General features: G+C 42.1%; 1 protein-coding gene across 2 annotated transcripts in view; it reads right to left on the minus strand.

Annotated features, from left to right (window-relative positions):
* Positions 1-4,418: 4,418 nt before the first annotated feature.
* LOC124789302 (protein lava lamp-like) overlaps positions 4,419-13,370 on the minus strand; it is a 153,976-nt gene continuing 145,024 nt past the window's right edge. For both annotated transcript variants that reach the window (XM_047256613.1, XM_047256612.1), the window contains exon 13: positions 4,419-4,838. In XM_047256613.1, coding sequence (XP_047112569.1) covers positions 4,814-4,838 — 25 coding nt within the window. In that variant the 3' untranslated portion in view covers positions 4,419-4,813. The remainder of the gene's footprint in view (positions 4,839-13,370) is intronic.

Consider the following 13,370-nt stretch of genomic DNA (forward strand, 5'->3'; position numbering starts at 1 on the left):
GGTCAAACAGGAGCTGGATTGTCTCACTGCTTCAGGGGTCTTGCTTCCTGTCAATTCCAGTGAGTGGTCCTCTCCTGTCGTTGTCGTTGCTAAGCCAAATGGTGATATTCATCTCTGTGGCGATTTCAAAGCCACTGTAAATGCTCAATGGCTTATCGGCACTTACCCTATGCCTCGACCTGAAGAATTGTTCACTAAACTTGTTGGAGGCCAGTATTTTTCTAAACTTGACCTGTCAAAGGCTTATCATCAACTTCCTCTCGACACTGCCTCCCGGCAGTTTCTGGTCCTTAACACGGCTTTCGGCCTCTATCAATACCAACAATTGCCATTCGGGGTTGCCAGTGCCCCTGCTCTCTTCCAGCAATTCTTGGAACAATTATTGCTCACTGTCCCTGGGTGTATAAATTACCAGGATGACATTGTTGCCACTGGCTCCACTACTGACGAACATCTTCAAAATCTCCGTACACTTTCTCATGTCTTACAGACTGCCGGTCTTAAGTGTAATCTTCAGAAATCAAAATTTTATCACGCATCTATCACGTGCTTGGGGTTTCAACCCTCTCGGGATGGTATTCGTCCGCTTCAGCAAACTGTCGCTGCGATCAATGCCCTTCCTCGCCCTACATTTGTTAAGGAACTGCAGGCCTTCTTGGGGAAAATAGCATACTATCACAAGTTTTTACCGTCTGCTGCTTCGGTGGCTCAGCCGCTGCATCGCCTGTTGCATAAAAACGTGCCTTTTCACTGCTCCGCGTCATGCGATGCGGCTTTCCAGAAATTGAAGACTATGCTGAAACAGGCCCCGTGCCTGGCTACTTATCGACCTGGCCAACATCTTGTTCTTGCCACGGACGCCTCTCAATACGGGGTCGGTGCAGTCCTTGCGTACCGTTTTTCTGACGGTTCTGAACAACCCATTGCTTATGCCTACAAAACGCTCATGGATGTCTAACAAAAGTATTCTCAAATTGAAAATGAAGCTTTGGCTATTATTTATGCTCTTCATAAGTTTGGTGTTTTTCTCTATGGATCCAAGTTTCATCTTGTTACGGATCACAAACCACTTGTTTCCTTGTTTCATCCATCAACGTCACTTCCCGACAAGGCTGCACAGCACCTCCAGCGTTAGGCTCTTTACTTGTCTCGTTTCAATTATGAGATTCATTTCCGGCCAATGGCTCAACATGTGAATGCTGATGCACTGTCTTGCCTTCCCATGGGTCCTGATCTGGCATTCGATAGGGACGAACTTTCGTGTTTCCACCTGGATGTTGCCGAGCAGCGGGTTTTGGACGGGTCCTCCATCACCGGGGACCGGCTGGCGGCTGCTACGGGTTCTGACCCTACACTCTCCCGGGTTTTACGCTGTATTCAGAAGGGTTGGCCAGATCGTCCATCCACTAAGACTTCCCATCCGTTGTGGAACTACTACGCTTTGCGTTACTGCCTCACAGCTAGGGATGGTGTTATCCTCATTTCCACTGACAATGCTTCGCCACGTGTTGTGGTACCTGCGTCTTTGCGTGCTTTGGTCTTGCGCCTCCTTCACCAAGGGCACTGGGGTGTCTCTCGCACAAAATCTCTGGCGCGCCGCCATGTGTACTGGCCCGGCATCGACTCTGAAATCGCACAAATGGTCGCTGCCTGCGGCCCTTGTGCGTCACAGGCGCCGCCCTGAAGTCATCTTCATCACCGTGGCCTTCGCCTGAGATGCCCTGGGAGCGTATTCATGCTGACTTCACGGGATCTTTTTTAGGTACTTATTGGCTTCTCATTATTGACACCTATTCTAACTTTCCTTTCATTGTCCGTTGCACGCTGCCTACCACCGCGGCAACCACCAATGCTCTAGCTCGCATTTTCTCTTTGGAAGGCCTTCCCTCTATTCTTGTTACTGATAATGGTCCGCAATTTGCCTCTTCCGATTTTGCGGATTTTTGTGCCCGTCACAGCGTCATGCGTGTCACGGCCCCTCCGTTCCACCCACAGTCAATCGGTGAGGCTGAATGATGGGTCGCACATTTAAGGCTCAGATGAGGAAACTCCTGACTTCTTCTGCTGCTGATGATGCGCTTCTCCAATTTCTGACTGCTTACCTTTCACCCCCATGGGCGACCATAGCCCGGCTGAGCTCTTACATGGCCGACAGCCCCGCACACTACTTCATCTTCTGCAGCCTTCCATGTGACGGCCGCAGGTGCCTTTGCTTGACCGGTTCACCGCCGCCGACCTTGTATGGTACGGGGATACGGCAGGCGGCCAAAATGGAGTCCTGGCCGCATCTTACGACACCGTGGCCGACGCCTGTATGAAATCCAGATGGACGTGGGTGTTGCAGTGTGTCATTCGGACCAGCTTCGGCCTCGTGTGCCGCCAACGCATGTTCCGGATGCCACTATACCACCTTTGGCTCTACCTGACGCCCGGGATACTGGAATCTCTCATTACTCACAACGCAGTCCTCTCACCATCATATCGATGCCAGCACAAGAACTGACGCCACCAGGAGACGTGCCCATGCAGGAACTAGATGACCATCATCTGTCGGAGCAACTCTACTCGCCTCCTTCTCCTACGGACGCGGATTCATCACCCATGTCTCCTGTTATAACAACCGGACTTGCCACAATGGGCAGATTGGTGCATGGGGGCCCAGCAGATTCGACCCCCACGTCTCCTGTCATCTTGACCCGTTATCATCGGGGACACTTCCGTCCGTACGGGAAGCCTCCTCCTCGAGACTTTACGGCCAGTTAAACAACGCCTATGGACGTTAGCAATCTACAGGCCACCTCCATCAAGACCTGTGCAAAAAGTTCAAAAGGGGGGGGGGGGGGGGAAAGTGTTGTGACTCGCCGATCTTTCAAAGTGCCGCCGCGCAGTGACACACGCCCTCTACATGCGGCGCTGTCTGCCAGCCATGCAGCAGCAGTGCCACCTAAGCGGCCGGTAGACTTGGACTCAGTTATGATATGACTGTTAAAGTGTACACACGTCTTACTCTGTTTACTTGATCTGTGACTTTCTTGTATTGCGTCTTCCTTGAAATATATTTGTTCAACTTGAAGTTATTACATAGACGTAACACAATTCAACTTTTGTATTAAGTCAGAAAGGTAACTTCAAAACTTCTAAAAAACTTTTGCTTTCAATTTCACTGACCATTTATCAGTATCCTGAAAATATGACAATAAATTCTGCCAAGTTACACAGGGAAAAAGTGACTTAACCTTATATCCTGTTGTAATATGTCGTCTGATGCAAAGCACAATGGGATTTGCTACTGAATCATGTCCTTTATGTTAATACTGAATAGCTTCTTTTAATAGCCTTCAAATAAAAGGTTCGATGATAATGTTTAACATGTAACGTCATAGTCATTCATAGTCATTATGAGAGTATTACTATGATGGAGGCAATAACTTTGTCGTGGCTGACGATTTGTACAAATTAAATAAAAAAATTATGAAAGCCAAAACAAAAATGAACAATGATCAGAACAGAAACCAAGTTCCACACATCCGCTTTCCTTTATTTTTTTAAAAAACGTTCTCATCAACATGATAATTCAGACATTTTTCCCACCACTGGGGTCACCTCAGTCCTGTCAGTCACTAACTGTGCTTCAAAAATATGTACATGTGAACTAATATTGCACAGAAAACTGTTTCTGCTATTCAGTTTGAGCAACCTGCCACAAATCTCTTTTTCTCCCTCTTCCTACAGCCGCTGCGTAACCTCATCCTAGCACCTACATTAATATCTGTATATTCCATTTAATATTTCATACCATTCACTTTAATTTATACCGTGTACATTATTTAATCGGTTTGAGCTACTATTCCAGAACGTATTCTTGTCTCATTTCACACTTCTTAGAATTCTGGTTCATATGCATGTAGTAACATGACTTGCAGAAACATTTCAAAATACCTATCTCCACAGGTTGGTTTTAAAGACAAATCTCATAATTTCAATGATGTTTTGAATACCATTCAACAATACCCATTCCTACACCAACCTTATTAGTACAGATATCTGAGCACAGCTGTTGATCTGTGAACAACATTTTTCTCCCAAAGAATAACACAAACTAATGCAAAATTTGAACAGTTTCTTGCTATTCATTGTTATCTTTTGATCCCTTTCACCACACACATTCTGTTTTCCTCTATGTATTTCTGTTAATTACTTCCGTGAGTGAGAACTCATGACATACTTTGAATACGTTTCATTTCATTGTCAGTATTACCAGATGTTCAATTTCAATTATGTGTTTTATTCTAATGAACTTTGCACTTCACCTGGAACTGGGAGCAATGCCTCAAAAACCACATGAAACCTGTGGTCCTTTCCAGTGTTGTAAAGATAAAATAATCACAAATTAGTTGGTTTACTTATATACACATACATTCTCATATACAATATGTATTGGACAATATAAAGTAAAAAAAAATGGTCCGACAATCAGTACATTAAAAATAAATTCAACTTTTTCTTTCAGTAAGCACTTGTTCCATACTCAGTATAGTCACTGGGATAAAACTGATATCACATAACAGTAATCATGTAGAAAAACCGCAACAACATGGAAGCACTCTACCAAATTGCTTATCACAGATGAATGAACTTGCTTCATGTTTATGGACTGCAGCAAAATAACAATGAACTTGCTTCATGTTTATGGACTGCAGTAAAATAACAAAACTGCACTTGGCATTTGTGAAATTTTAACCACATTAACCAATGTCACCAGGATGTCCAATTCCTTCAAAGTACTTCACTCACTGTTCAGTGATTTATCAGCTCATATATGCATCACCTTGGGTGTGCTGGAAACAGTAAAACAATGCAAATAATGATTCGTATGTTCTTTGATTTAGGGATATTCATATTTCTTAATACACAGAAATATAATTAATGAACAAACTAAATTATCTGTAAAACAATTACGTGCATTTACTGTGAACTTCCTACAGTTAGGTTCTGAGCTTCTTAAAATTGCACTGAGCACAGAAATCTATTAGAACCATTTTCAGAATGATGGTTAAAGTTCTACTTGAATCAAATGATAAATAAATGGACTAATAAATAATAATTACCATATTCTAATATAACAACACAAATAATAAGCTTTTGACAAAATAATTTAATTGGATAGATAAAAAATCTATTCACCAAGCAGCAGCAGAACGCACACATAAAAGAATAATTACAACTGTCTTTTTTGTATGTGTTCTGCCACTGCTTGGTGAGTAGATATTTTATCTATTCAATTAAATTAATTACCATCTTCTGTTACATATTGATTATGTGCTTAATTAGTGCACAAATAGCACAAAGTCAATATATCACTAACTGGCTAAAGTGATGTTGAGTCACAAACAATACATTTCAATTTCATGTAAACACAATAGAAATTCCAATTATAAATTTCTCTTACCCCACTCAGAAAACCATTAATGTTTTATCAATTTAAAAATAGAGAAAACAAGAGCAAGGTGAGTTTTAGACCGCTGTTTGTGGAATCTATGTCGATTGACAGAGAGGAGATATCTTGGTCTTCAAAAAGGTTCCCCATATAGCAACAGTAGATCATAGGTCACTGGATCAACTAAATGCTGCTTTTGATTGGAAGAAGCCACAGGCAGATGTGCACAGCTAAAGGCCTGCTGCTGCTGGTCAGTGGCTGGAATGAGCTCGCAGGTTCCACATTCCTATCCCATACATCCGCTGCCTGATCCTCTTACCCATCAGCCACACTTCCCCAACTCTCCCTCCCGCTCCCTGCCTCCTTTCACCCCTCATTTACTGCACTTTACAAAACCCCTTATCCCAGTCAATCTGCAGTGTTGGCACAATTTAGTCTGCTAGAACAATTCTGCAGTGCAGGTGTGTGTGTGTGTGTGTGTGTGTGTGTGTGTGTGTGTGTGTGTGTGTGTGTGTACTCAGTGAGTTGTTATCTTTAATCTTTAAATCATTTATACTCCACCAAGGACTTTCTATTACTATTATTTACACAATACTCTTGTTACCTATTGAAACTCCAAGCCCTCACCCCAAGAGATTAATACCTAAAGTTAACACTACTCTGATGTTCTGCACTTTGTTTCTTTTTCAGATTTTCTCAGTGCGATTGATTAATAGTGTGATTCTGTGGGTTTTGACAAGCCATTGTTTCTATTTTACGTACAATAATTCGATGACTGGTACGGCCATCTTTTTCAGGTGCTGCATGTTTTGCTATTACATGCACTCGCTGGCTGACTCCGATGACTCTGGTAACTATTCTTTGTCTCATGCTGCTATTTATAGCCAAGTTTGATTCCTGACATACATTACACTCTTTGATGCACTTTTCTTCTTCAGAACTCACACTGATATTCTACGAAATACAGTTTCTACCATTGTTTTCAAACTCTGCTGGATGCAGTGGTTGGCGAGATTTTAATATATAGACTGCCGGGCCTCAAGCATTATTTAAACTGAAACTACGATTCCTATTTATTAGGTTTTCTGACACCCGCCATGCATATAATCATGAAACGAAATACAATGAGACTAGTATCATGATGCAAACACCTCGTTTCTGAGACAGCATAACTAAGGAGTCTGTTGAAATAAAGATGACAGAAAACCTAATAAACAAGGACAGTGATTTGACTCTAAATAATGCTTGGCAACCAGCACTCAGTTTATCAAAATCTCGTCAGCCATCACATCCAGCACAGTTGGCAGATGCTGAGAAAATATGCATTTCACAGAATGTCAGTGCGAGCTCTAAAACCCACAAGAGTATCAAAGGGCATAGTAGGCATCAGGAATAGAACTCTGCTATAAATAGCGGTGTGAGACCAAGAATAGTTCACAGTCTGGTTGGAGTCTAGGCAGTGAGAACATGTAACAGCAAAACTCACAGCATCTTAAGAAGAAGAGTCGATCATCTTATTATTGTGCATAAATGGAAACAACATCTCCACAGAACACCCAGATGCACACTATTAATCTGTTTCCTGCTACACCTATAGCAGAAATTTGTAAAACATTACTTAAGATTCCAAACAATGGAAACTCCAGGTTCCAATTTCAACAATATTAGAAAAGTATACACTGCTACTCCCTGCAAAGATGACCCATTGAGTTGCAGACAGGCATAATGGAAAGACTGTTACACATTACAACTTTTGGCCAACGCCTTCTTCGAAAGAGGAAACACACACGCATTCACGCTAGCATGCACACCCTGGAGTGGGGCAGGGAAGGGGGAAGAGATAGCAGGGCACAAGTGTGGGTGAGGTTAGAGAATAGTGCTGCCTGGTGGAGCATGCAGGGGCTAGATGGCAGCAGCCTGACAAGACTACCATGTGCAGGAGGTGGTGTGTTTGTGTGTGTGTGTGGGGGGGGGGGCATCTGGCAGGGGGGGAGTGGAAAAGGAGAGGAGAAGAGAAGGGGAATGGATGGGCGCATGCATTTGTGAAGGGCACCCCCTGCCAATGTGCCAATGTAGCCGCCCGTCCATACCCCTCCCCCCTTCCTTTCTTGTCTCCTTTCTCTCCCCCCCCCCCCCCCCCCAAATTGACACGACAGTGTTGTCAGGTCACTATCTTCTCCCTGTGCACCCCACCAGACAGAGCACCTTCCCCACCCCCGCCCCCTTCTACATCCACCACTTTCCCGTCCCATTCTAGATTGCTATACAAATGACAATCACATTCCAGTCAGACATGCCAGAGATAGTGGTCACTTACGCACGATGTGCACTTGCTTTGTGTGTGTGTGTGTGTGTGTGTGTGTGTGTGTGTGTGTGTGTGTGTGTGTGTGTGTTTCCGTTGCTGAAGGAGGCTTTGGCCAAAAGTTATAATGCGTAACAGTCTTTCTGTTGTGCCTGTCTGCAACTCAATGGCTCATCTTTACAGTGAGTAGCAATCTATTTTTTCTCCTAATACTGCTGATTTTCGAAAGATTCTTTTTGATATTAAAACAGACTTTCAGTCACATTTTTTTCTGTATGCTAACTGAATAAAAATGTATAGATTTACTAGTTAGCACATCTTGAAAGTTGCCTTCATGTGTTGATTCTTGAACAAACTGCTCAAGATAAGTTAAAAAAAATAATAAAAAGTAAAAACCATTTATAACATTTACGCAAGATTCTCTGCCTTGGCACCTATTTTATTTCCATGAGTCTTCAATTTACAGCTGTCAACTTTAAATCTACCTCTGTTGCCACAGATTAGTCAAGAGCTTTATGGAAGGTATTCTCCAAATTTTCTCTGAATTCTCCTGCCACTAAAGCTCATGAGGCAAGTGGTCTATAAAAGCATTTGATTATCATGTTTTACTCACCTTTGATAGTTACTTCCACCCAGACTTGTTTTGCTTCAGAATTTGTAATATCGTTGTGAGATACTACCCACTCCTTTATAGCAATAAATATGCCACCACTATTGATGATATATATTCCATCGAAACTGCACAAAAGAATAAAGGGGTCATTTTTTTTTGAAACCCCATCATTATTACCTGTTGTGACATAGGAGTATGAAATATGGATAACAGGTGCCTATGATCTTCCAGTGTAATGGTCCAAAACTGTGGAGCCCTCCAACATAATTATCAGGCTTGGGGGCACATCATATGGCATGGTGTTGACACATGTGAAAAAAAGGCCAAAGCTCTGAAGTTCATGTCAAGTGTAAGGTGGGTTAATGATGTCAGATTGGCACCAAATTTCACAACAATTCTGCCAAATGCCACTGTGAAAATGTCACATGATTGGAAGGTCATCATCCTCCCATCCCCATCCAACCACAACTAAAGCCTTCTCTTGACACCTCTGTCAGAACCGCAGTGCCCAGAGTCGAATCATGCAGTTTACTTATGAGTGGCTAAAGAAAACATTTCACACACACACACACACACCAGTGCTTAGAAGTGACACAAGAAAGGCCTCAGAAGGTCACGTAAAGGACATCGATGAAACCACCCCTCCCCTTGGAGTGTCAATTTATACACATTTCACAGTCAAAAACGATAGTCTGCAGTATGATATGCAAGAGAATGTCGTTCTTCACAACCCTTGACATTGCTGACATCAACCAGATAATTAAACCCAGCTCTACAGACATTGTCGGGCTGCAACCCCTCCAGAATGTGATCAGATCCACTGTAGAGTGCAACATGAACACAGTTTTTGTTCTGGTATACAGGGTGGTACCACTAGAGACCATTCACAACCATTTGACAAATTTTAATAATCTAAAGCAGTAAAGTGTTGTTTACGCTTTTTCAGCCCTCCTCTATTGCAAGCGCTGTGATGTGATCATGGAGAGGCGTGACACTGAAATAAAATGGCAAAGGGTCCCTCTAAGACCTCACAGTTCGATAACATGATCGGTGACAACCACCCACCATTGTTGTGCACTTAAAAAATGTACTTATACAGTGACAAACCCTGACTGATTCAAAGGCACCTGTGTGCAGGCTCCCCCTTTGACACTCCTCAGGTTCCGCATGCAAGCAAGCAGCAGCTAGAGCAGCACCGTAGTGCCAGTCAGCTAAAGGGTGTCGAAGGGAGTCTGCCGATGGTACCGGCTGCATTGCTGAACTGGGGGTCTTAGGGGACCCTCTGCCATTTTATTCATGCACATGTCAATGTCACACCACCTCATGATGATGCCACAGAAGGACGCAAAACAAGAAGGCTGATAAAGCATAAATACCCTTTGCTACTCCAAATCAAGTTCAAATTTTGTCCAATGGTTTTGAATGGTCCCTACTGGTTCCACACTGTATACTAAAACTATGGTCACATTAAACTCCAAAATAGTCAGATTACTTTAAAGGGGTTGCAGCCCCACAATGTCCTTAGTGAAGGGTTGAATCTTCTGTGGAATGTCTGCAGGGTAAAAGATTGTCAAGAACGTCACTCTGCTGCACATTGCACTGGAAACTGTCATTTTTGACTGCAAAATGTATGTAAATGAATGCTCCAAAGGAAGGAGTTGTTTTGTTGGCACCCTTTTGCCACCACCTGTGGTCTTTTCATGGCATTTCTGAACAGCAGTGTGTGTGAAATGTTTTCCTCCACGACCTATAAAGAAGTGCACAATTTCAATGCTGAGTGTTGTGATTCTGACTTCCATCGCAGAGGCATCAAGAGAAAGGGTGAGATGGGGTTAAGGGCTGGTATGAGGAACTTCCCATCACATGACACATCATGGCAGTGTTGAGCAAAATTGTGTGAAATTTGGTGAGAATATGACATCATTAACCCACCTTAAATCCCACATGATTTTTTTTTTTTTTTTTTTTTTTTTGCATATATTGATACCTTGCTGTTTGAAGTGTTACCAAGGCCTAGAGTGACGACACACGACGTCACACTTTTGCACCATCATGGAAGAAGGTTGTATGCACCTTTGAGCCTAAACTTCAAACTTCTGCATCGCAAAAGGGGAAATGATGGCGTGACCCTTTAATTCTTTGGCACAGTGTAGTTTCGGCCAGCTTTCTGTTCTTAGTACATAGTGGGCTTTATTACCATCAAGAAGAGAGGCTAATCAGGGTACTTCCATCATGCACACTCCTCCTGCAGTTATATAGTAGCACACTCATATTTTCTTTTTTGCTTTGGTATGACAAACGTTTTCCCCCTGTGATTAAAGTGGCCGACTATGATAAGCAATTCATCGTCAAACCTTCAGAGGGGATCCTCTAGCTTAAAGCTCTCCCATTTCCCAGCCACACATATTACATATTCTACTGCTCCAACAGCTACTTTTTGTGGTGTAATGATGTGTGACCTATGAGGGAGCTCCGTCAATTCTCTAGTCCACAGCAGAGGTAAACAAATCTGCATCCAAAACTGTCGCAGAATTGTCTGAGTCTGTTACTGAAGCACTTGAGTACAAACCGTAGAACCAAGATTGATTCTGGAAACAACATTGCAAATCGTGAGCAATGGTTCCACCTCTCCATCCAAGTAAGGACAGCCGTTTTGGCCAACTCTGCCAGCCCTCTAAATAAATGAGAATGACCTCTGGACCCAGGCAACAGGCATCATTTATGCTGAGATGGGCTACGTCCAGTTCATTCAATAACAGCTGGCAGAACCTCTTTCAAATCTCAGACAAGACCCATCAAAAAATACACCAAGTACAGATACTTTCCCAAGGGGCTCCATTATTCGGCTAATGATGGAACTGTCAATGACTAGTACATCCACCCTATATGCTTATCTGGACATTTTTGGTACTTTGACCATAATTCCAACTGATGCATTCTGAGCTGGCTGAGTTGTGCTATCTTCAATGGATAGAACCTCATGTCCATTGCTAAGATGTAAAGGAACAGACATGTGGCCAATACCCACATCTGCCATCTGCCCAGGGATTTGTAAACTGGAATGTCCACTACCCTCTTTCAGGTGATGACTAATAAGCCAGCCACGCACACTGGAAGGTGCAGCAACATCAGGATCTCACAGGGATTCCAATGACATCACCACAGGTGCCCCAATATCACTGAAGCTCAGGGTAGCAGCCTGGAGTCTGTTGACTGTATTCAACACAGCTTTTAACTGTTTTAATTTTATCCATGAAGGTGATTTATTCCAAACTTGACCAGTTTTGGGGCTCTTATCCACTTTGAGGTAATTACATTCAGTTTCAAGTTGAATGTGTAAAGACAAAACTGAATGTAACCACTTGAAGTGAAGTCAAGTTCTAAATACTGGGTGGTTATAATAAAAGGGCAGCTACTCACAGTGATCCAGTGTTCACTTTAATTATTGTATGGCAGTGAAACTTGTTAAATATTCTGATGCGTTAATGAAGAACCAATTTATGCTGAGAGGGTTTAAGTTTTAACCCCCAGGTGCAAATCTGGCATCGTGAATGGAAGAAATACGCATAGAAATGTTTCCATATGTAATGGATTAGTAACAGGATGTGGGAAGGAAAGGTCAAACAAGTGAGAAACTAATGTTGTGCAGTGCCAGTTTTGCACTTGGTGGCCAAAATAAGAGCCAATTCTTTTCCCAGTGTAAATAGATTCTGCATTCATGCATCAGAATATCTATCAATTTCGTTGCCATACAACAATTACACCCCACACTGGACCTCTGTGCATAGCTGCTCTTTAATTATACCCACCCTGTAAATCACATTCAAAAATGATTAGTAGTCAATTTTATTCAACGTTGTTAGTTTTAATTGTTTCGGGACACTTGCCAATTGTCCTTCAATCTGCACTCAACAAGCACAAGTTCCTATTCATTTAGTACTAAGTATAACTGTATAACAAACATGACAGTGGTTAGTAACCTGAGAAACTGAAAAACCAACTAGACACTACACAGAGACTGCTGCAATCAGAGATCAAATTAAACTACTAAGGTGTTGCAAGTGGTGCTTTATCAGGTGGATAATTCTGTAAGATCCATGAGCCTGTTTTAAAATAATACTATTGTATATAGGACAATAGCAAACAAGAAAACTGAGCGGAAATTGAAGATGACCTGCTGCGAATTGGCTCTCAGTGCAGGGATTGTCATTTGACTCTCGACACACATAAATGTAACATATTTTGCATAAACAGATGGAAAGACACCCACTATGGTATGATTACACTAAGGGCAATCAATCACTGGAAATAGTAACAATGATAAAATAAAAAATTTGAACATAGCTGCTGTTTAACAATGGAGAATGTGAATGATTTGAGAAAATCAGTCAACCAGTTGCAACTATAAAGGCTAACAACCCTTGACCACAGTTTCAACAATTGTAAAATTGTCTTCTTCAGAAGTACATTGACACGTCATCATTGCCAATATATAATTTTTACGTGTTCATATAAAAGACAGTTTTACAGTAGTTTCACTCCTGGTCAAGGGTTGTTAATAGACCTTTATATTTACAACTAGTTGGCTGATTTCCTCAGATGATAAAATATCAAGCAACAACCTTGTGGGGCAATCTGAGCAAAAGAACTACTTCTAGGATTGCTAGAGTGATATTTACAAGAATCCTAAGGAAATGTAATTCACCCACAATAGTAATACTGATCCCGAGAAGAACAGTGCATTTCATCACGGGTTCACCTGGTAAGAGGGAGGACTTCACAGAAATGTCTATCAAACTCTATTGGCAAAGGCTAAAACCGGGGCGCTGTGCATCACAGATAGTTTAAACTGTCAAAATTCAGAATGTGCAGTTCAAAGAGAGTCAGCCAATGTATTATATACTTTCACATGCTTTATAACAAACACAGTAACACCACAGAAAATGAATCTATCATGGATGTAACTAAAGTATATCCTACAGCACACTTTAGGAGTCTACATCTACATAACTACTCAG

The sequence above is a fragment of the Schistocerca piceifrons genome, chromosome 3, assembly GCF_021461385.2.
Source record: "Schistocerca piceifrons isolate TAMUIC-IGC-003096 chromosome 3, iqSchPice1.1, whole genome shotgun sequence".
Taxonomy (NCBI): Eukaryota; Metazoa; Arthropoda; class Insecta; order Orthoptera; family Acrididae; genus Schistocerca; species Schistocerca piceifrons.